This window comes from Macaca fascicularis, chromosome 9 (assembly GCF_037993035.2).
Source record: "Macaca fascicularis isolate 582-1 chromosome 9, T2T-MFA8v1.1".
Lineage (NCBI taxonomy): Eukaryota > Metazoa > Chordata > Mammalia > Primates > Cercopithecidae > Macaca > Macaca fascicularis.
The window spans coordinates 131,168,788-131,192,914 of NC_088383.1; the positions used below are offsets into that span (position 1 = coordinate 131,168,788).

Consider the following 24,127-nt stretch of genomic DNA (forward strand, 5'->3'; position numbering starts at 1 on the left):
ATGTTTGTAGGTGGACGTATCATTTGGTAAATTCAGATCAGAGGCCTCTTCCCACGTGGTGAAACAGCTTAGATTGCAAATCCTTTCTCTCGTGAGGAAATGCAGTGGATGGTTAATTTGGGAATAAAAACGAGCCTCCTTGGGCCCCTGGCCCAGGCGCTTCCATGTATCTTTGCTTTGAAGTATTTTTTTCTTTTCTGTCTCCATGTAGCTCCTCAGGGATGTTCTAGAGGTCGGTTCCAAGGAGGGTGGGTGTTTACTGTGTTTAGCCCAATGGAAAATAGTTGTAACCATCTTCAGAGAAAGCTGACCCCTCCTGAGGCCCAGCAAGCCCAGAGGTGGTTGGACAAATGTATGGGCTCTCGGTACCCGACACCTGTTGAGACTGGCCTGAGTTAAAACCATCCAAGCCTGAATGTAGAGCCCTAGAGATGAGCTAGATTGTACTCAAGGCTGCAGGGATATGACCCGTGACTGCTGGCTCTTAATGTTATGTTTTGACTCATGGTTACAGCATGCTATTGGTCGAGGTTGAAGCTTGACATTTAGAAAATACCTGGGCTGCTCTCCGGCTGCTGCTGGGGAGAGAATCAGGCCGGGAGGGCACAGTCTGTTGTTGCTGCCCACCCAGGAGGAGCTGAGTTTGCTGCTGCAGTCCTGTGCCAGCACCACCCTTCATGGGGCTCAGATCTGGGTCTCTGTACTTGAGAAACAGCCACATCCAAGGGGCTCCAGCCTCTCACGGTGGCTCCTCTGTGCCACTTATCCAGGCCCCTGGTGGAAGCTGTACATTGTTCATTGTTCTGCATTAAAGGGAGGTGCCTACAGTGGTCTGGAAGTATTTTCCCTCCAGGAAGAAGGCGGGAGAGGTTGGCTTTATTGGCTTTACTTTAGGGAGAACATCTGCGCACATTTAGACCCTGCATGGAACTTCCCAGCTGAGCCTCTTTCAGAAGAGGATCCTGTGACTGCCCATTGCCTTTCATGAATGGCCCTAAGATGCCGTCCTGGGGCGCGGGGCTGCTGGGGGAGTGAGGAACATCCCTCACAGCACCAGGCTCTTGTGGCAGGAGGAAAAGCCAGGAGTGCACAGAGGGTGAGCGAGAGGCAGTAGGGGAGGGCAGGGGGTGAGGGGCAGGCCGTCCCTTTGGCATTCTGGCCCCTGCGTGAGAGCGCTGCGTTTGGACCCCCAAACCAGTGACTGGTGGAGTTTGTGTGAGCAGGTGAAGGCTTGTGACCAGGAGCCTGGGGCCAAAAGAGGTGTTTCTGGGCAGAGCTGCACCCAGAACATCCTCAGACGGGCTTTGCCTGTGGCCTCAGCTTGGGTACCTTTGGTTGCAAGTAGAAAAAAAAAACCAATTCAAACTGACTTAGAGAAAAGAGGGCATATATCGCCTGTGCCTGACAGGTGGGATTCCTCCAGGGGTAATTGCTAGCATGGCTTTAGAAAAATGGGCCCTCCTCACCCCAGAAAACCCCAAAAAGCCCAAAGCATCAGAGTTTTTGGGTTTTCGAATCACCTTTGATCTAGAACAGCTGACTTACTCTTGTGGTTTCCTGGGGCTGCCTCGTCCTCTCTGCAGCCTTCTTGACAGACATACTGGCTTCCAGCTGCTAGGGGACTTCCCAGAGCCAGGCTGGGGAGGTGAGGGCCCTGAAAGGAGAGCCGGGCTCTACGCTGTGGGCTGTGGCTTGGTCCACAAATGCCCCTTGATAGCTCAGCTCAGTCTCCTGCCCTAACTGGGGAGGCCATGGGAGGCAACCTGCTCCTGGGGCGACTTCCAGGTCTGGCACTTGTCGCGAGCATCTTTACATGCCAGGGCACAGCCTAAGAGAAGTGACACGAGACACAGGAGAGGCAAGGGGCTGGAGGAGTGTGGTCATACGTGGCACTGTGTTCCTAGGAGCCCTGCTGCTGATGGCCCTGGGGTCAGTGGGGAAGAGCACTAGGCAAGAAGGGAATGCGTGTCTGTGGAAGGTGGTCCTTCGCTTGCCCTGTGAGATGAGGGGAAGCAGGACTTCAGGAGCCAGAGGTCTTCCTTCTCCATGCCCTTCCTGCCCAGCCTTTCTGGTAACAGATAAGGGAAGAGCGTGGCTGAGCCTGCTATGGAGCACACACCATGAATGCCAGCCGCCTCTCTGGGGCACAGCTCTTACCCTCAGCCCCATGCACGTTCCAGGCTCCATGACCTGAGGCCAGCAGCCACCTGCTCCCATAGACAGGGAAGTGGGCTAGGCTGGGCTGGGCTGAGCCAAGCCAAGCCTAGGCTGAAGCCAGCGGAGCTCTTCTGCCCGGCGCCTCCTCTCTCTCTGCCTTTGTGGGATGGGACTATCCCTGTTGTCCTGGTCATGCCACGGGGCTTGGTGGACTGTCCAAGGGTTCTTTGTCCTGATTGTAGTTTCTCTGTTTCCTCTTTGTTTTTCCAGTGGGTGCGACTATCAGTCCATATCTGTGACCTGCATATTTTACCTGGACCAACAAGACAGGTGGCCTGGAGGCTGAGGGTGTGCCTGGTAAACTCAGCCAGCACTGCCAAGATAGAGCCTGCCCAGATCAGCCCTAGCCAGCAAGCTCTGCTGTTAAGAACAGTGCAGCGCTTTGGCAATACCTCCCAGAAAAATAGCTAGCGGGCAATGGCACTTGCTCAGCGCGGACCTGCCCTAGGTTTCTGGACACATGACAGTGCCCACTCAGACTCCATGGGCTTGACACGACTGGCATTCAGGGCCTCATTTGTGATGTCAGTGAAATGGAATTAATACCCTATCTCCCTCTCTGTTGCTAAATAATTCTGTAGGTAAAGAGAATACGTAAGTGTTTAGGGAACCAGGAGAAGAATTGGTGCATAAAACATTCGTGAAACACTGTGCTTCTGTGTTTTTTAGTTGACAAATAAAAATTCCACTGTAGAATGGCTAAATCAAGCTAATTAGTGTATTACTTCCCCTACTTTTTGTGTGTGTAGAATACACTTAAAATCTACTCTTAGCAATTTTCAAGTATATAGCACATTGTTATTGACTAGATATAGTCACTAAGCTGTACTTAGTGTAACTGTTGAACTAACTGGTAGTTGAACTAATTTCTCTTAGCTGACTGAAATTTTGTGCCTTTGACCAACATCTCTCCCCCATGTCCTAGCCTCTGGTAAACAGCATTCTACTCTCTGTTTCTATGAGTTTGGCTTTATTTTAGATTCCCCATGAAAAGGAGATCACTGTGGGTTTCATTTATTTTTAAATTTTATTTACTTATTTTGAGACAGAGTCTTACTCTGTTGCCCAGGCTGGAGTGCAGTGGCAGTCATGGCTCACTGCTGCATCAGCCTCCCCAGGCTCAGATGATCCTCCCATCTCAGCCTCCCTAGTAGCTGGGATACGCCTGGCTAATTTATGTATTTTTTAGAGAGATGGAGTTTCTGCCATGTTGCCCAGGCTGGTCTCCAGCTCCGGAGGTCAAACAGTTCTCCTGCCTTGGCCTCCCAAAGTGCTGGGATTACAGGCATGAGTCACTGCACCTGGCCCGGTTTTGTATTTTAAATACAGCATAATTTTTGGTGAAGAAAAACACTGAAACACTGATGCATTGTGGGAAAATATACATTAGTTAATATGGGAAAGGATACATTGGTTAATATGGGAAAGGATACATTAGTTAATGTGGGAAAGGATACATTAGTTAATATGGGAAAGGATACATTGGTTAATATGGGAAAGGATACATTAGTTAATGTGGGAAAGGATACATTAGTTAATATGGGAAAGGATACATTGGTTAATATGGGAAAGGATACATTAGTTAATGTGGGAAAGGATACATTGGTTAATGTGGGAAAGGATACATTGGTTAATATGGGAAAGGATACATTAGTTAATGTGGGAAAGGATACATTGGTTAATATGGGAAAGGATACATTAGTTATCACTCCTGAACTGTTTGTGACAACAAGGAAACCCCTTCATGCCCGCACTAACCTTCAGAAACAAGCCTGCTGAGACCCCGTTCTGTCCAGAATGCTGTTTCTGTTCCTTGTGCTCACTCCTTGGGTTCACATGTTGCATTTCTCAATGTAGGCTCAAAATTATGTGAATTTTTATTTTTCTGGATACTGTTTTTCTTCCACTTCTTCAAATGTGACTATGCTTTCAAAAATTCAGAGCTTAAATGCCTGACAGAGTAAGAGGAAAGGAACCGAAGGTATAGGGGTGACCAGGTACAGACTTTCCTGGAGACTGTCTGAATTGTCTACAACTCAGGGACCCAGGGAAATATCTTCTCACTATCCAGAGGTAATATTTTATTGGTCAAAAATTTTAGAAGATGGGCCGGGTATGGTAGCTCAACACTTGTAATCCCAGCACTTTGGGAGGCTGAGGCAGGCAGATTGCTTGAGCTCAGGAGTTAGAGACCAGCCCATGCAACATGACTAGCATGACAACATGGCAAAACCCTGTTTCAAAAAGTACAAAAATTAGCTGGGTATGGTGGCGCACGCCTATAGTCACAGCTGCTTGGGAGGCTGAGGTGGGAGGATCACTTGAACCCAGGAGTTGAGGCTGCAGTGAGTCGTGTTTGCACCACTGCACTCGAGCCTGAACAACAGAGCGAAACTTTGTCTCAAAAAATACACACACACACACACACACACACACACACACACATATGTGTGTGTGTGTGTATATATATATGTCTGTGAAGATGAAATTGGAGTAGTCAAGTTGTAAGAGAAAAGGCCAAAGTGGCAGAATGGTGGCTGCGATGAAGATTGGGTGCCACTCAAGTTGACTTTCATTCTGAGTTTTCACATTTGTAAACTCAGAGGTCTGGCTCTTTTAATATATGGGTCCTTATTCTTAGAAGAGGTTGGCTTTGTCATTTAGGATTGTTTGGAAATTGGCATTCCTGAAATTCTCCCTTCAGGTCCTCCCTGATCAATAATGAACTTTGGCTCTTGCGCCCGGATAGACAGTGGTTTTGTGCATCAGAGGCTCCCACAGGGGAGTTGTTTGAAATAGGCTGGCTTTTGTTCTGTGAGGGACTAGGGGACTCATGCCAGTGCTCACAGCTCATCCTAGCTAAAGAGAAAGAGTCACATCATATGTGTAGACAAAAATAGATTTTTTTTTTTCTCTGTAAAATGTGTGGCCTTGTAGAGAACCATGCAGATTCAAGCTGCTGAAAGGCCTGATGTGGCCCTAGGAAGCCAGAATTTGAATGAGATTAGTCACAGCAAGTCAGCAAATGTAGGAGATGGAAAACTGGCTTCCTCCGCCCCCCTAGCTTCTTTGACTGGGCTACAAATTAAATGGACATACAATAGCTTAACAGGAGAAAAAAACGCAGTAATTATGTGTGTACTGCTGGGAGTCCCACAAAATATGAGACTCAAAAGAAGGGTCAGAAGAGGGAAGCTTATATAGCACCCTGAGCCACAGAAAGGAAGAGGGGCCTGGGGCTTCTGGTGGGTGGTGGAGACAACTTATGGAGGGGTGAGGGGAGGAAGTGTAGGGTGAGTAAATGTGGTCTTGTTATACCTATAAAATCTCTTGGTTCATCACAGTTGCCTGGAGCAGCCCCTGTCCTGATAGAGATACTTTACTAATGTAGATTTTCTTGATGGATATCAATGTGTTTTACAAAAGGACAGCTTTTCAGAGCTACTCCTGTGTCTGCAGTTTCTCAGAATAACCAGCCCCAGATATGACAAGCATAGTTTGGGGTGGTGTATTCTGGTCTCCTACAGTTATATTTTGGGGTGGTATGTCCTGAGCCCAGCACAGAAAAGGAGGGCGGTAGGAATTTAAGAATTTCAGATAAACCATTCTCATTTTGGAAGGAGCAGTGGAGGGAGGCTGGAACAGGGAGCAAGTCAACTGCATTTGGAAGATGCAGTTTGAAAAACAATGAGATGATTGTGCACAGGGCCTTTTAAAAATTATAATGATGGGAGGACGGAGTTGCAGAGATGATGGCACGAACCTGTAATCCCAGCTGCTTGGGAGGCTGAGGCAGGAGGGTCACTTGAGCCTAGGAGTTCAAGGCTACAGGGCACAATGATTGTACCTGTGAATAGCCACTGCATTCCAGCCTGGGTAACATAGTGAGACCTATCTCTAAAATAAATAAAATGATGGCCCAGGGAGTGGATGGCTCAGAGGTGAAAGGTTTTCTGAGCAGCAGGAGAATGAAGCTGGGGAGGAGATAAGGCCCAAGCCTCTGGGGCTGTGATCTGTGATCGCAAACAAACAGCATTATTCTGTCGCAGAAAGAATTGGGAGTGTGGATTTCAGAGGTGTACAGGGGCAAAACTTGAGCACGGCCCTTCCAGAACTGCCATGGTCCCTGCTAGAAGCTCCAGATCCTGGGTAGAACAACACGCCCCAGATTCACTGAGGAGGCGAAGGGGCAGTATTTCATGCCTCTGGGAGGCCCCTAAACCCTGGGTTTAACCCTAGGTTCTGGTGTCAGGAAGCAAATCTGCCAAGATCAAAGATGGACAGCGTTTGATATACAATGATAGGATGGCTGAGGCCACCTCTGGACATCTTAGACTTTTTGGGCTGCTACAACAAAATCCCATAAATTGAGTGACTTATAAATAACATAAATTTATTTCTAACAGTTTCGTAGGCTGGAAAGTCTTAGATGAAGTTAGATTTGGCTTATGGCCAGAGCCTGCTTTCTGGCTCATAGCACCTTCTTGCTGTGTCCTTGCATGGCAGCAGGAGTGAGGGGTCTCTCTATGGCCTCTTTTATAAGGGTTTTTTCCTTTCCTTTCCTGTCCTGTTCTGTCCTGTCCTGTCCTGTCCTGAGACGGAGTCTTGCTCTTGTCACCCAGGCTGGAGTCCAGTGTCGCAATCTTGGTTCACTGCAACCTCCACCTCCCAGGTTCAAGCGATTCTCCTGCCTCAGCCTCCCTAGTATCTGAGATCACAGGCACACGCCACCACGCGTGGCTAATTTTTGTGTAGAGGCAAGGTTTCCCCATGTTGGCCAGGCTGCTCTCAAACTCCCGACCTCAGGTGATCCGCCATCCTCGGCCTCCCAAAGTGCTGGGTTACAGGCATGAGCCACCGCACCTGGCCAATTCTTCCTTATTTCTGATGCTGGATCAGCGCATCCTGTGCTGAGTTAAGAAAACAGGATAAAGGGTCAGGTGCAGTGGCTCACGCCTGTAACCCCAACATTTTGGGAGGCCAAGACAGGTGGATCACTTAAGGCCAGGAGTTTGGGATTAGTCTGGCCAACATGGTGAAACTTTGTCTCTACTAAAATTACAAAAAATTAGCCATGGGGTGTGCCTGTAGTCCCAGCTACTCGGGAGGCTGAGGTGGGAGGATCACTTGAGCCTTAAAGTGTGAGGCTGCAGTGAGCGGTGATCAGGCCACTGCACTCCAGGCTGGGCAGAGCGAGACCCTGTCTCAACAAAACACAGGATAAACCCCTACTTTTTTTTTTTTTTTTTTTTTTTAATGCAACATATTAAAATTCCAAGTGAAACCGGAAGTGTGACTTTCAAGTAGCAGGAACGTTCAGATAATGGAGAACTTGGAGCCTTTGATGAAGGAGATTTGAGAAAACAAAGCACAAAGCTGCTCTTTAACACCTTGCCATGAAAGTTACAGAACGCTGAAGCATGTTTGTAAGTCAGAGGTCTGAAAGTCGTGATGAAGAGAAAAAGCCAGGTGACTGTTGTCAGATTCAATACCTTATCCTATTTCTTTCATCATGAAATTGAGTAGTTCGTTGGCAAGAAGGTCAGGTCTGAGCATCTATTTTAACTCTTAACCTTGAGACACTGATGCTTATGTGATGTGGGAAATTGTATCTGCTCATTAGAGGTCTGATATGTAATTGAAATCTGAGATTACTTATCTGCCTTGTCATATTTAAACCACTGATTATGGCTCTGACATTTTTGTTACTCTTCAATCAACCAGTATATAAAAGATTCAGAATTTCTGAGAATTAAGAAAAAGCTATTATCTTCCTGGTATCAATTATAGTGCAAGTAAAAAGCAATGCTTTTTTTAGCCAAAACTTTCCAAAAGTACAGGTTGGGATCTCAGATCAGATCTTTCCTTGATGCCCTTCACTGTAACCCCTACTTTTTTTTTTTTTTTTTTTTTTTTTTTTTAGATGGAGTCTCGCTCTGTCGCCCTGGTAGGAGTACAGTGGCGCGATCTCGGTTCATTGCACGCTCTTCCTCCTAGGTTCACGCCATTCTCCTGCCTCGGCCTCCTGAGTAGCTGGGACTACAGGCACCCGCCACCACGCCTGGCTAATTTTTTGTATTTTTAGTACCGACAGGATTTCACCATGTTAGCCAGGATGGTCTCGATCCCTGACCTGCTGATCTGCCCGCCTTGGCTCCCAAAGTGCTGGGATTACAGGCGTGAGCCACCGTGCCCGGGCTAACCCCTACTTTTACACGTGACTCAAACCCGGCCGCTTCTCACCTTGGTGGCGAGCAAGCTCCATACCCTTCTGCTTTCACTCCTGCTCCTGCTCACAGTTGTCAAATGGCCTTCTGAAAACAACTCAGCGGCCAGGCCTGGGGGCTCATGCCTGTAATCCCAGCACTTTAGGAGGCCGAGGCAGGAGGATCGCTTGAGCCCAGAAGTTTGAGACCAGCCTGGGAAACACTGGGAGCTCCTGTCTCTGCAAAAAATGTTTTTAAAAAATTAGCCAGATGTGGTGGCTCACACCTGTAGTCCTAGTTATTTGGGAGGCTGAGGTGGAAGGATCGCTTGAGTTCGGTAGTTTGAGACCAGCCTGGGCAACATAGGGAGCCACCATCTCTACAAAAAATTAAAAAAATACATAGCCGGGAGTAGTGGCATGTATCTGTGGTCCCAGCTACTCAGGAGGCTGAGGTTGGAAGGATCACTTGAGCCCAAGAGGTCGAGGCTGCAGTGAGCCATGATTGCGCCACCGCACTCCAGCCTGGGCAACAGAGTGAGACGGTGTCTCCAAAAAAACCAGCAACTCAGGGCGAGTCCTTTCCCTGAGTAACCCTCAGTGACTTTCAGACTCCTCATGGGTCTCAACGAGGCCAGGTGATTGTCATTGTTACCCTCCTCTTGGGTCTCCTGGCAGACTTCCTTCTCCTTGCCCACTTTGTTTTCTTAAGTGGCCTGAAGCCCATTCCTTGTACCTGCCACCCTCCTTCCCCTTCCTACCTCAGGGCTCTTCATCTTTTTGTTCTCCCTGCCTGAAACTTTCTTCCCCCCAGTTCTAATGACTGACTCCTTTTTCACTCTTCATGTCTTAGCTTTGAGAAGTCTCCCTTCCCAGGGAGTGCAAGAGGAAGAATTTTTTTTTCTTTTTTTTTTTTTGAGAAGGAGTCTTGCTCTGTTGCCCAGGCTGCATGGAGTGCAGTGGCACAATCTCAACTCACTGCAACCTCCGCCTCCCAGGCTTAAGCAATTCTCCTGTCTCAGCCTCCTGCCTCAGCCTCTCCTGCCTCAGCCTCTCCTGCCTCAGCTGGGATTACAGGCACGCGCCCCCATGCCCAGCTAATTTTTGTATTTTTGGTAGAGGCAGGGTTTCACCATGTTGCCCAGGCTGGTCTTGAACTCCTGACCTCAGGTTATCCACCCACCTCAGCCTCCCAAAGTGCTGGGATTACAGGCATGAGCCACCACGCCCGGCCAAGAGGGAGAAATTTTAAGGCATCCTAGCGCCTAGAACAAACAGTGCCAGGCAGCCCTTCTTCTGTTTGGCTGATGACAGTATCTCTCTTGAGTGGCTGTGAATTAATTCAGTGAATATTCACGTGAAATTTATTGCTAAGTTTTACAATCCCTTGCCCACAGCCACTTTAGCAGTATGTGTCTGTGCGTGTATGCTGTACAGGGCATTGTGGGATGTGTGGGAAGAGCAAGAAAATCACATTCTTTTTGCATAGCTCTGTAAACTCAGGAATCATTGGTACAGCTGTCCCCTGGCTCCTGGGAGCGTGGCCGTGGTTCATGTTTCTTTATTGTGTTAAGGTGAAAGAAAGATGCGATAATTTTGACTGTAGAATTTTAACACTTTAAGGACTGGAGCCAGTCAATATCTTCTAAGTGCCTGGCATTGTGCGAGATGCTTTACAAATATAAACTCAGCTCTGAAAGCAACCCACCTACTACCTTCTATTGCCCATTGCATAGACAAAGAAACTGAGGCCCAGGGGTGTTAAGTAACCTCTCCAAAGTTACTCACCTCGCATGAATTTGGAACCACATCAGTTGATGCTCATGTTTGATGGCTGTGGTGCTGTTTTCTTCTACGAGATGTCAGAATCGTATAATTCATATATTAATATGTGAAGAAAGTGCTTTAATTTAGACTTTATCATTTCAGAATTTTTAATAAGTGGGTTAAAGACTGAGTTGAGGATGCTGCATTATGTATGAGAGAATGGTGTGAAAACATCGGAAGCAGGAAAAGCACATTTTCAAGGCATTGAACAATACTTATTCCCTACAATTAGTGTGCTGTTTACCAGCTATTCTTTTTTTTTTCTTTTTCTTTTTTTTATCATGTAAAGAGGTTAGGAGAAAGGAACCAAAGATTCAAGTCTTTCTTCCTCGTGATTGTGCTGCTTTATTGCACTGCTTGCAGACTGTGGTAGAAAATACGCTGTTAGAAATTTCTAGATTTTCAGGCTTTCTACTAAGCCGTTGCAGCTTCTCCATCCCACATCTGGGTTTGCGCACTTTATTTGTATGTGCCAAATCGTGATTGAGACTGGTTGAGACACACAGTAGACCACAGGTTGCCATATTTAGCAGAGCAGGGAAAGAACTCTGGGGAGTTTGCCTTTCTGATGAGGGAGGAGCGCTGTGGGAGGTATTTGTTGAGCAGCTACTCTGGGCAGGACCCTGAGAACCATCAGCTTTTGGATGAGTGAAGTAGACCAAACATGAAACCTACTCTGGACACAGGTTCTGTCTGAATTGGGCAAAGCTTCAGGTCTCTGAAGGCCTAATTCAGGTGCGTGTTATCCATGGCAGGGAGGGCGTGATGCCTGATTAAAATTCCAGCTGCTTGGCTCCTACCAGGAGCTCACCACACTTTCTGAGTTGCTTGGGATTTAGCCAACTGGTTTGAAAACTGCATGTAAGGTGTGTCTGTATTTGTTAAAAACAATGACTTCTCAGCAGGACACAGTAATGGGTTTCCACGGAGTGAAACATTACCAAGAGATGAATGCAGGGGTGTGATTGTCCTGTGCACTAAGAGCCTTCAGATCCTTTCCCCATATTTGCAAGGTGTTGAAGTACTGCTTTTAAGGCAAAACTAAATGACGAGTTATAAAATCAAAATACGTGAGCTTTAATTATTGATGGAAAATGCGGGATTCTCGTCAGCAGGGCAGCCTCCAAATACACCTTTCCTCATTTTGACCAGATGAGGAGAAGAGTAAGGGGGCATGGCGTGGAGAAAGAAAGGTAGATATACAAGAGGCAGAGACTCAGGGGCAGGCAGGTTCAAAGACACACAGAGACAGGTTAGGTGAAGATACATTTGACATAAAGAGCTTAGGAGCCAGGTCGGGCGTGGTGGCTCCTAAGCTCATGTCTGTAATCCTGGCTCTTTCGGAGGCCAAGGTGGGTGGGTCGCTTGAGGCCAGGAGTTCGAGACCAGCCTGGCTGAGATGGCGAAACTCCATCTCTACCAAAAATACAAAAAATTAGATGGGCGTGGTGGCGCGTGCCTGTAATCCCAGCTACTCGGGTGGCTGAGGGATGAGAATCACTTGAACCTGGGAGGTGGAGGTTGCAGTAAGCCAAGATTGCACCACTGCACTCCAGCCTGGGTGAGAGTGAGACTCTGTTTCAAAAAATAAAAATAAAAAACAAACAAACCAAGAACAACCAGGGGGTGGGGGCTTAGGAGCCAGGATTCCAAGGCCAGAGCTGCTCCTGCTCTGAATCCTATGGCCTCATCTTTGCAACACTCTACCCTGAGACTGTCACCCTCTCAGTCTCCCGTTGGCCCTATGATAGTGTTACCCTTTGCCCAGGATGTGATTAATGAGAGTAACAGAATTCGGGTTGACCTGACTCTCCTGCAGAGGTCTGGGAGAACCTCCATGTGACAGCCTTCCCATGTCACTCCCTGTGGGTTCCAAGAATCTCAGGCCTTTGCAGCTGGGATGGCATGGCATGGACATGTGAGACACCCCCTCCTTGTTTATATGAGCGAAAGGGCCAAAAGAACAGGGTGGAGGGCCTGGCTGGCTGCCCCCATGGGCTGCTATGGATCTAGATGCAGAAACTCTGGCGATTCGTTCCCCTGGAGGTAAGGCTGCTCTGGGATATGGCAGCTGCCGGACCTACCAGAGACTGATTTGCAAGTGAGGACTCCAACCTGTTCACATACAGGAGCCTCCGTGAGTGGGGATGGTACTTGGGTCAGGCTGAGGCTCAGAAGATGTGTATGCTTGTCTTGGCTCTGCCCTTGCCCCTGAGTGGTTCTGAGCCCTCAGGCAAGATGCTGAGCCGCTTAGCTCCAAGTTCTCCTCCTCAGTACCCAGGAGGACTTGAGCATCTTGAGAGTGGGAGCTTATCTGTCTGGTTCACCAGCCCAGGTGCCTGCAGGTGATGGGGAATAGGTCCTTCTGAAACCGTGAATACTCAGGGAATGATACCCATGTGCCTCTCCTGTTGTCAGGATCAGTCATGAGGAAGCTCTGAAGGACTGTAACTTGTCAGCTGACGTGAGCGGCCATGGAGTTTTTCTCATTCCTGACACTTCTCAGCACCTGGCTGAGGCACCCCCATCCTGGTCCTTGGGTACCTGCCTGAGAAACCATACTTGTAATCAGAAGGACACTTGGTGAGTGTGGAACATGAGCCTCTGATGCAGGATGGATCTTGCTGGCTGGGGGACACCTGAAGGGGGTCCCCGAGGCACCCCTGATAGTACAGCCTGGGGGTGGGGGGTGCCCTGGTTGGTGTGTCTTCTCTGGCCAATGCAGAGGGGGACAGCTACATTTTTGCCACTCCTCTGCTTCTTCCAAACTCCTCGTTAGCTCCTTCCCTTAATCCATGTTGCCCTGGACACCGGATCCCACCTGGGTTCCATGTATTGATTGTATCCAGGACCTGGATGAGATTTGGAAGAACTTGCTGAGCACATCTGGGAAGACCCCTGAGTCCTCAGCAGGGTGGCTGAGCTCTGCCTTGTTGGGGCCTGTATCCTCCCTTGTACCAAGGCAACCTTGTTTCTGGTACCCGTGTTTAAATATCTTTTTCTGACTTACATAAACAACACCTATGTGTTGCTTTTATGTGTGTGTGTCTGTACGTAGACATCTATGTACGTCAGTGTACATATGTATTTAGGTATCTTTGTGTAAGTCTATATATAATTATTTTATCTGAAATAAGCTCATATTATATATACATTTCTTAATTTGCTGGGTTTTTTTTTTTTGCTACTTATCACCTAACTGGGAGCTATCCTGATTGTACATGCAATCCCACTCACCTTCGTTAACAGCCATTATGTTACTGAGGGGTGATAGCGATGGGGAGTCTGTCCCCTGCTAGGTGCTTGGGGAAGCTCCAGCAGTTGGCCAGAGCTGACTGCTCTTTGAGTTCTTGCATCTTCTTTATGGTTTTTCTGTCTCCACTATCACTTGTTCTTTTTTATTTATTTATTTATTTATTTATTTATTTATTTTTAGTAGAGCTGGGATCTCATCATGTTGCTCAGGCTAATCTGGAACTCCTGGGCTCAAGCAATCCTCCTGCCTCGGCCTCCCAAAGTGCCGGGATTACAGAAGTGAGCCACTGCGCCTGGCCTGTCACACCCCCTTTTTTTTTTTTTTTTTTTTTTTGAGACGAAGTCTCACTCTGTCCCCCTTGCTGGAGTGCAGTGGCCGGATCTCAGCTCACTGCAAGCTCCGCCTCCCGGGTTCAGGCCATTCTCCTGCCTCAGCCTCCCGAGTAGCTGGGACTACAGGCGCCCACCACCTCGCCCGGCTAGTTTTTTTGTATTTTTTAGTAGAGACGGGGTTTCACTGTGTTAGCCAGGATGGTCTCGATCTCCTGACCTCGTGATCCACCCGTCTTGGCCTCCCAAAGTGCTGGGATTACAGGCTTGAGCCACCGCGCCCGGCCTCTTTTTTTTTTTTTTTGAGACGGAGTTTTGAGTTTTGCTCTTGTTGTCCAGGCTGGAGTGTAATGGTGTGATCTTGGCTCCCTACAACCTCCACCTCCTGGGTTCATTCAAGTGATTCTCCTGCCTCTGCCTCCTGAGTAGCTGGGATTACAGGCACATGCCACCATGCCCAGCTAATTTTTGTATTTTTAGTAGAGATGGGGTTTCTCCATGTTGGCCAGACTGGTCTCGAACTCCTGACCTCTAGTGGTCCACCCGCCTCGGCCTCCCAAAGTCCTGGGATTACAGGCGTGAGCCCCCGCACCCGGCCATACTCTTTATCAATACTATCTGTGTGCCTGCCTCCAACATTACCCTGCCTCTTCTCATTTGATTTGGGTTCTGAAACCAGATACCAAAGCTATTAGACTAGACTGTAAAAGAAGGCTAAGTGTGTTTCCAGAGAAGAGCAGACGGATCTTTTTATTGAGTCATGTGCAGGATCCTTTAGTGCAAGCTCTGTGTCACATGACTTAGTTGAACAGAAATATTTGTGTTTTAGGGTCCTGTTGTGTTTCAGATGGGTAAGGGGGTACTCGTTTGCTTGTTAAGTGGCTTGTGAATAGGTAGGGTGTTACTGTACTTCTCTCCAGAGAAAATACAAGGACTTTAATGACAACCTGTTGAAAGCTCCTTCTTATGTCTTTTTGAATTCAGTTTTCTTTTCTTAATAGTATCCATAAGTAACTCATTTTCTATTTTTTCTTTTTTTTTTCTGAGACACAGCTTCGCTTTTGTTGCCCAGGCTGGAGTGCAATGGCGTGATCTCGGCTCACTGCAATCTCTGCCTCCCGGCTTCAGGCTATTCTCCTGCCTCAGCCTCCCGAGCAGCTAGGATTACAGGCGCCCACCACCATTCCTGGCTAATTTTTGTATTTTCAGTAGAGACAAGGTTTCGCCTTGTTGACCTGGCTGGTCTCAAACTCCTAACCTCAGGTGATCCGCCCACCTCGGCCTCCCAAAGTGCTGGGATTACAGGCGTGAGCTACCACGCCCGGCCAAGTAACTCATTTTCTATTACATTTTTTAAGATTACAGGCGGTGGCTCACGCCTGTAATCCCAGTACTTTGGGAGGCCAAGGCAGGCAGATCACGAAGTCAGGAGATTGAGACCATCCTGGCTAACACGGTGAAACCCCATCTCTATTAAAAATATAAAAAATTAGCCGGGCCTAGTGGCGGGCACCTGTAGTCCCAGCTACTTGGGAGGCTGAGGCAGGAGAATGGCATGAACCCGGGAGGTGGAGCTTGCAGTGAGCCGAGATCACACCACTGCACTCCAGCGTGGGGGACAGAGCAAGACTCTGTCTCAAAAAAAAAAAAAGAGTCTCAGTTTAGTGGTCAGGCCCAGTAGCTCATGCCTATAATCCCACCATTTTGGGAGGCTGAGGTGGGAGGGTCATTTGAGACCAGCAGGGTGTGGTGGCACACACCTGTGGTCCCAGATTACTTGGGAGGCTGAGGCAGGAGGCTCTCTGGAGCCCAAGAGTTTGAGGTTACAGTGAGCTATGACTGTGCCACTGTACTCCAGTCTAGGTGATGAGCAAGAATCAGTCTCGGGGGGAAAAAAATGATTTTTTTTTTTTGAAACACAGTCTTGCTCTGTCACCCAGGCTGGAGTACAGTGGCACAATCTCCGCTCACTGCAACCTCTGCCTCCTGGGTTTAAGTAATTCTCCTGCCTCAGCCTCCCGAGTAGCTGGGATTACAGGCACCCACCACCACACCTGGCTAACTTTTATATTTTTAGTAGAGACAGAGTTTCACGTGTTGGCCAGGCTGGTCTCGAACCCCTGGCCTCCAGTGATCCACCCACCTCGGCCTCCCAAAGTCCTGGGATTGCAGGCGTGTGCCACCGCCCCTGGCCAAACCTGAATTTTAAGATTCCAATTTAAGTTATTCAATCAAGTAGTTTAGCTACAAAGAGACTTGGGAGATACCTGTGTGTGAAGGCAAGGAAACTAAAAGGGCGGTCCGAGGCTCTTTTTTCTTTATTTCTCCTGACACTTGATTCAGTTTGGCCTTTCTCCAGGAAGACGCAGCAGGGTCCAGTTACAAATTGGTGAAATCATGAGCCCGGGTTGTGGGGGCCGGCTTAGTGTGTCACTCTGCACTTCCTGCAGTGGGCCCTCAGCCACTAGAAGGTCACGTCTCTTTTGCGAGGAGCCTGCTATTGTCACAAATAAGCCAATTTCAAAACCAAGTATGTTTGTGTTAGGGGAGTGAGTTTCAGCAGACACACATATGCACACCCACATGGGCACAGTGCCACACTGAGCCCCTTCATTCTGGAAGTACTCCCCTGGCCCTGGATCTGGTTGTGTGCCCCTTGAGGGGAGGATGAAGTTGACCTCAGCATGACCCGGGGCTCGCCCTTTCTTTGGTACACTCTGGTGTTTGCAGGCGGCCTGGCTTAGCACCAGCCACAGTTTGTTCCTGCCTCCAGGGTCTCTTTCCTGTCCAGCTCAGCAGCTTTGACCAAGTAAAATAGAGGACTGGGTCTGCTTGCTAGCAAAATTACATTTCCCCACATTTTCTCTTTTTTTTTTTTTGAGACAGAGTCTTGCTCTGTCGCCCAGGCTGGAGTGCAGTGGCGTGACCTTGGCTCACTGCAACCTCTGCCTCCCAGGTTCAAGCGATTCTCATGCCTCAGCCCCCTGAGTGGCTGGAATTACAGGCGCACGCCACGACGCCCAGCTAATTTTTGTAGTTTTAGTAGAGACAGGGTTTCTCCATCTTGGCCAGGATGGTCTGGAACTCCTGATCTCAGGTGATTCGCCCCACCTTGGCCTTCCAAAGTGCTGAGATTATAGGCGTGAGCCGCTGTGCCCAGCCCCCATTTCCCCAAATTTTTAATGCTCGGAGGCCAAGGGCAGAGTCAGAGCTGCAATAATAATGGGGAGGCATTATCCTTGTGGTCATTAATGTCTCCATTTATGTGACAGTCCCAGGCCTGGGAGGTCAGGTGTCTTACCTAAGGCCACGTGCTTGTCAAGGGGAGCTGGGAGCATCCTGTAGTGGACTCTGGTTGTTTGTGGCCTGCCTGCCCGCCCTCCCACCTCCTGCCTGCCTTTGGGGAAGTCTGGCTCCCCATTCTGTTGAGTCTCAGCAGGTCGCTCCACTGTTAAGGTTCCCTACCCTCTTCCCGCCAAGAGACCCAAGAGGAGCCAAGTAGATACTCCCTCCCTGGAGGTTAAACCATGAGGTGAGATTCGGAAAATGGTTGGCGGACTGAAGTGCCCTCATTCCTGTCTCTTCAGATGCGGTTCCTTAGCCTCCTTGGGTTTTTAGTAATTTTTTTCTTTTTTTTTTTTGAGACAGAGTCTCACCCTGTCATCCAGGCTGGAGTGCAGTGGCACGATCTTGGGTCACTACAACCTCCGCTTCCCGGGTTCAAGCAATTCTCCTGCCTCAGCCTCCCAAGTAGCTGGGACTACAGGCATGCGCCACCATGCCTGGCTAATCTTTGGGTTTTTTTTTTTTTTTTTTTTTTTTTTTTAAATAGAGACAGGGTTTCACCATGTTGACCAGGCTGGTCTCCAACTCCTGACCACAGGTGATCTGCCTGCCTTGGCCTCCCAAAGTGCTGGGATTACAGGCATGAGCCATGGTGCCTGACCATGCTTTAGTTTACATTCAGAATTGGGTTCCTATTTCTTGCCACTGTATTCAATTAACACCCGGCCGTAACCCAGGCATGGGACTCCTCAATCTGCGGCGCTCTTTCCTCTTGGTCATGCTGTTGCTATAACCTACGATGGTCAGGACGGCGATGGCCAGTGCTCCGGGAACCCTGGTAACATCACAACATAGCCACAAAGTGATAGCTACTTGATTCTGAAAATGGGACCTGCTGGGAATCTCGGGGTAAATGTGTTGTCATCTGCTTTGATTTTTCTCGAGGCAGCCATAGGTGGCAGCCTGGAAAATTCTAGCAGCCTGGCTCGCCAGAGCCAGCTCAGTGTTTGTACATGGAAGGCAGCACCTGGCTGGCTGCTTCTCAGTCACCTGACCGTCCGAGATGGGCCTCGGCATTTGCTTGTATTGAAATCATGTTCTTATTTACCTAAATATTGATATCACAATATCAATATGTGCAGGATATTTTTTGTATGTGCAGGATGGAAGAATTAAAGCAAAAGACCATTTTGTCAGCCCTTAAAAAAATGACGGGTCTGATCATATTGTTTTATGCCAGCGAGGTGTGTGTGTGTGCAGACTGGGGAGGGGAAAGCTTTTATTGGCAAGACCATCTGAAGGTCTCATTCAGCGGAATATTTTGTTGAATAGAATCTAGCATGCTGCAGTTTCAAAAATATCCGCTTACTCACAGATTTCTCAGACTCTTACATGAGATGAAGAGATGAATGAGACTGATCTGTCGCCGAGGGCTCAGTTTTGTTTCTGGAAGGTCTCCCTCTCTCTTCAGGGATGGCAGCTGCTCTTTCAGCCTGGACAATGCTGGCTGGCTTTCCCCAAGCAGGGCTTTTGTCCAGAGCTGTTGCTTTTTACCTGGGCTTGGTCTTCAAGGGAAAAAGAGGTGGGAGGAGGAGGGGAGCTCAGAAGAAGGAAGCCCCTGTCTTTGGCCTGCACTGTGTCCTTTCACTTTGAGGGGTGGTCCCAAGACCCTCCCTCCAGTTCCTGGATCACTTTCATGTTGGGAGCTGCAAACTGGAATTCTAAGGAATTGACCTGGATTCGAGTATGGAAGTGTCCTCTTCCCCTTAGGCAATGCTCAAGAAGGAATTATTTCTTGATAATCAGGTAACATTCAAATGTTATATAAACTTTAGATTTTCAGGATGGGTGTTGTATTTAGAGCAAGGCTCTTGTTTGAAGGCAGTGCTCCATGAAGGTAGGCCCAGTTCTATGGAATTTCCAGCTCTGGTTGTCATGAATGGGCTGGTCACCTTGGGCAAGCCACTTTAGCTCTCTGGGCTTTAGCTGGGATAAGTGTGTTGGAATAGGATATGATCTCTAAATTTCCTTCCAACTTCCAAGATTTTATGGCCTTTGCAATTTATTATCCCAATCCCTTGAATTATCTCCAGTAAAACTTGAGCAAATGTAACCATTTAATGATATACTGGGAACTATATCTATAGTACCTCTTTATTACAAGATACTTGTGTTTTAGAGATATACTCACACGTTCACACATGTGTATATATGTGTGTGTATTATGTATGTGTGTAGATGCTGATCTTAAGCTATTTTGTTGTCATAGTTCATAGAAGTAAAAACCTGAAAATATTTAAACCAAATCACAAACACAGGGAAACAGGCTCTTAGGGTCTGCATTTTCCAGCTACCTGACTCTTGCTTTGGGGCCATTTTCCATGTCCTTCTTTGACACAGTGTGTCAGCTGCGGAGGTGCTTAATTCAGCGTTGTGTGGAACAGAGGCTTTACGCCTGCTGTGGGACTCTGGAGACCAAGAAAGTACTTGAAAAACACGTTTTTAAGCTGAACTAGTGCACAGTCGAGGAGCTCGGCAGGGTCCTGTTTTCGTGGCCAGCACAATCTGTCCACACTTGGGTTTATGTGTTTCCCTCCTGCCTGCTTGGTTGCACACACTGCACCGTGTGGTATTGGATACCATGAGCACATTGATCGCCTTATACTGATAGGTTAATTCGGTTGGTACAGCTGGTTGACACTCCTGCCCTGTCTGCCTTATTAAAAATTATTGCATGATCACAGGACAGGCCGTTAAAAATCAGGGGCTGTTTGTAATGACTCAAGGGTGCATCTCAGGACTCTTCCCAGTGATGTGCAGGGGGGAGAAATCAACAGGCATCCGGCTACCTCATGTCTCCAGCCCCTAGTGTCAGATTTTCAAGTTCCTCCAAACAACTTAATTGCTCTCCATGATAGACCTTATAATACAAGCATATTGTAAATTGAGCTCACTAAAAATGTTTGGAAGCCACAGATGTAGCAAAAAGGGCATAGGTTTTAGAGACAGGCAGTTCTGGATTTGAGACTTAGCTTCCATCATTTAGTAACCATACAGCCTCTGGCAAAGGAGTTTGCACCTCTATTGCCTAATTGTCTCATCTGTGAAATGGGCCTGCTCTCTGGCGGCCAGGACCTTTTCTCTTTTTAAGAGTCAGAGTCTCACTCTGTCGTTCAGGCTGGAGTATAGTTGTGCGATCATAGCTTGCTGCAGTCTCAAACGCCTGGACTGAAGCGATCCTCCTGAGTCAGCCTCCCACGTAGCTGGGATTACAAGTGTGCACCACCATACCTGGCTAGGCAGGACAGTTTTGAAGACTTTAGATGTGTGTACAAGGGGCCTATTCCTGTGCCTGACACATAACAGTATGTTCAACAAATGGTAGTAATTGTCATGCTTTTCAAGCTGAGAATTAAAGTGTTATAAGCCAGGGGTGTCCAATCTTTTGGCTTCCCTCGGCCACATTGGAAGAAGAAAAATTGTCTTGGGCCACCCATAAAATACACTAACACTAATGATAACTGATGAGCTGGAAAAGAAAGATCACAACAAACTCTCATAGTGTTTTAAGAAAATTTACGAATTTATGTTGGGCCGCATTCAAAGCTGTCCTGGGCCGCATGCAGCCTACAGACCGTGGGTTGGACAAGGTTGGTTTACACTATAGAAATATAGACATTTTATTGCATTTGCATATTTACTTCTGTGGTGGACATAGCATATGCATGTCCTGATAAATACATTTTCCTGTAATTTAGATATTTCCTATAATAGAGATATTTCAGCAGATTGTAATGACAGCATTTCTCTTTCTGCTACATTTTTGTAGCAAATTAATTTTCTTTCATTTTTAAAATGTGTCGAGCCTTAACAGAATAATTTCTTGTACTTTGTTTTTTTTCTAGTAGGAAAAGAAATATTAAACAGCTGGTGGAAATTGCGCTCATACACTGGGCCTCCAAAGTGCTGCTTTATTTTTATGTACAGACTCGTTGGGGGTGGACTGCCGAAATCCTTGCTCTTAGAAATGTATTTGAGCCCCTGGGAAACTGGATAGGGAAAAGAGAGCTAATTAAAAAAGCTGCCATCCACCTCCTCTAATTAACTTGCTCTCTGTTCCCAAGAGAGGGTTCAGAAATATGAAAACAAGGCGGGCAGCACCGGAAGTGAATGCCATTCTCGTGGTCCATGGTGGGCCCTGGTGTTTTGATGCAGAAGTTGTTCATAGTAAACAGGCAAGGGACCACAGAGGGGCTTGCTGTGCCCCGGCCCACCCCGTGCTCTGCCTTCCACACAGGGCGATAGTGAACGGCGGTCCCTCTGAGCAGGTGCGCAGGCTGGGCAGCTGCTGCGGCGGAGACCTCATTGGAATTCAGCGGCTAGAACCGAGGGGCATCCGGCCCTCCCTGTTGCTTGCTTGTGCTGTTGAGAAAGAGCAGGGCCTTTTGTGCTTCAGAGCCTGACGTCGCCAGTGCCCAGGAATGCAGAAGCCAGGGGATGGACGAGTATTCAGGCTTTCCCCGAATCTCTGCTTGAGTGGGACAGCACTGGGGCCTCCGGACGCTGGAGAAGCTCACAGCATCTGTGGCTGGTGGTGCAGCTAACTTTTTGGGTGACATTGAAAGAGATTTAGATCCAAGAGATACCAGCAGGGGAATTGAGAGTGGGAATTTGGGGGACAGAGGCTGTTCTTCAGCGGAAATGGCCTATGCCTCGTGGCAGATGTGGTCCCCAGTGGAATGGGCCCGGTGGATGTGGACAGCGGTGACCAGCAGTGGGGACTCCAGTCTGCTGGTGCTTCAGGGAGGCTCTGGAAAAAGGCAAGTCATCTCTGTGTATCTTGTCAGTGTTGCTCTTGATGGTGCAGTGCTGGGGGCCTGGTGAGGAAGCTGGGTTCCCAGGGCTGTATCCGGGGCCGTGCCCGGGGCCCGCCAGGCTGATCTGAACTCTCATTCTTCTTTGCTGCTCAGTTGTGTGACCTTCTTTTGTTTTTCCACAGTGATACACAGATGCTTCAGGTACCTTGATCTGTTGTTGTGCAAGTGCGGATCTTACCTTCTCCCCATAGACAAAAGCTAAGCCCTTTGGTATTAATGAGTGTTTGTAAGAAGTCAGTATCTTCTGTTGTGTTTGCATGAATTTTTTCCTCGTGAAATTTAATAGTAGACTGGGCTTGGCTCGTTGGATCTCATCAAAAGCAGCTATGATGTTACTTTTAAACTCTTTGATTCCCTGGAGGCTTTGTGGCTGGTTGGAGAAGCCAAGGTCCTTGCGGGGGTGGAGGGGGCAAGGGGATCTTTGGTGCTGATGAAGTAAGTCACTGACAAACTAGTTGTAAAAGCATTGATATATATTTTCTAAAGTGAACTCACCAAATAGCTCTTTCTTCAGGTCCCAACGGATAGTGGAGGGATGGGTTTGGTTCCTGGTGCTCTCTGCCAGCTGGCTGGTGGTCTTTAGAAGATGGTGGCCTCTACTGGGGTCCCTGGTTCTTTGGTCCTTGTGGAAGCTCAGCAGTCTGAGCATCTCTCAGCATTGGGTTGCACGGCTTGGTGACACGGTGCAGCTTTGTGCCCACACTGTCCGTAGTCACCTGCCAGGTCACCCTGATTTCATGTCTTCACCAGATTTGCTTGCTGGGATCATTTGTGCCATTCAGCCACTCTAAGTGTCCACCCTCTTGATAATTAACCCCCTTGTTGCAAATGAATAAATCAATATTTTGGTCTGTTTAACCCTTCCAAAATGGGACTCAGCCCAACTGCTCCTACTGCTGCCAAGCTAGCTGTCCTCCGAGGCAAGGCTGGGCTCAGGACCATGGGCCCGTGGGCATCTTGAGCATAGGTGGAGCTGGCTTAGTACTCGGGGAAGCCTTGTTCTTTCTGGCATAAAATTGAGTCACCGGTGGAAGCAGGGTGATGGGGAGGGCTGTCTGTTGGTTCTTCCTTGTCTTCTTTTTATTTTTTTAAGAGACAGGGTCTTGCTCTATCACCTAGACTGGGGTGCATTGGCACAGTCACAGCTCACTGCAGCTTCAAACTTCTGGGCTCAAGTGATCCTCCTATCTCACCCTCCCTAGTAGCTGAGACCATAGGCATGTGCCATAGTAATTTTTTATTTTTATTTTTTATAGAAATAGGGCCTCACCGTGTTGCCCAGGCTGGTCTCAAATGCCTGACATCAAGCGATCCTCCCACCTGGGTCTCCCAAAGCGCTGGGATTAGAGGCATGAGCCACCACACCTGGCCTGTTGGTTCCCCTTCAGCCCAGGCCAAGGCGTGGCCAGTGACCTCTCCTTGTTAGTGGACAGAGTTTCTCCACAAGGATTTTTGGTCCAGTTCTGGGTGAAGAGTCTTCCTTGGAAACAGACTTTCCTGCAGACCAGCGAGGGCCATTTTCACTGTGTCAGGGTTGGTGGCTATGCTTTGTGTCTTGGTCTGATGCACCCTCTGCCTGGCCAGCTTGCTGGCTTCCTTCATTCACTCCATTCACCCACTCAACACGTGTTAATTCCCGGCCCTCCACTGAGAGGCTTGGAGATATTGTGATAAACAAGGCCGGCTGCCCTCCTGTGTTTTGAGCTCAGTAGAAAAGATAGATAGTAAACACTACTAGAATTAGTCTGTACTTACAAGTTATGAGAGGCGCTGAGAAAGCAGGACAGTGGAGAGGATGATGGAGTGGGATCGTGTGGGTGAGTTGGCACATGGCATTGAACATGCAGAATGCCCTTCTCTCTCTATTTGAATCACCACCTAATAATGAATGCGTGCGGAAGTTCATCCAGAGTCCGCTGTGTGTGTATTTGCCACTAAGGCGAGAAGCGTGTATTTCCAGTAGAGCCGAGTTCAAAGAATACATCATTTGTGTGCAATCAGAGCTAGTGATAAGATTCACCCTTCGGAATCACGACTGAGAAAATGACTTTCCTCTCATCTGTGCCTGGACAGCTTAATTGAGCAGCGAGCTGGAACCCACTGGCTCTGGGTGCGAAGGCCACACTTGCTC

The 24,127-nt window shown here is 48.1% G+C and overlaps 1 protein-coding gene across 50 annotated transcripts in view; it reads left to right on the forward strand.

Moving 5' to 3' along the window:
* The window catches only part of TACC2 (transforming acidic coiled-coil containing protein 2), a 258,699-nt gene that overhangs the window by 176,889 nt on the left and 57,683 nt on the right, over positions 1-24,127 (forward strand). For 4 of the 50 annotated variants that reach the window (XM_074002946.1, XM_074002947.1, XM_074002950.1 and 1 more), the window contains exon 1: positions 21,590-21,939. The exons of the other annotated variants lie outside the window; for them this stretch is intronic. In XM_074002946.1, the coding sequence (XP_073859047.1) occupies positions 21,821-21,939 (119 nt within the window). In that variant the 5' untranslated portion in view covers positions 21,590-21,820. Of the gene's footprint in view, positions 1-21,589; positions 21,940-24,127 lie in introns of those variants that run through there. 50 annotated transcript variants of the gene reach the window in all.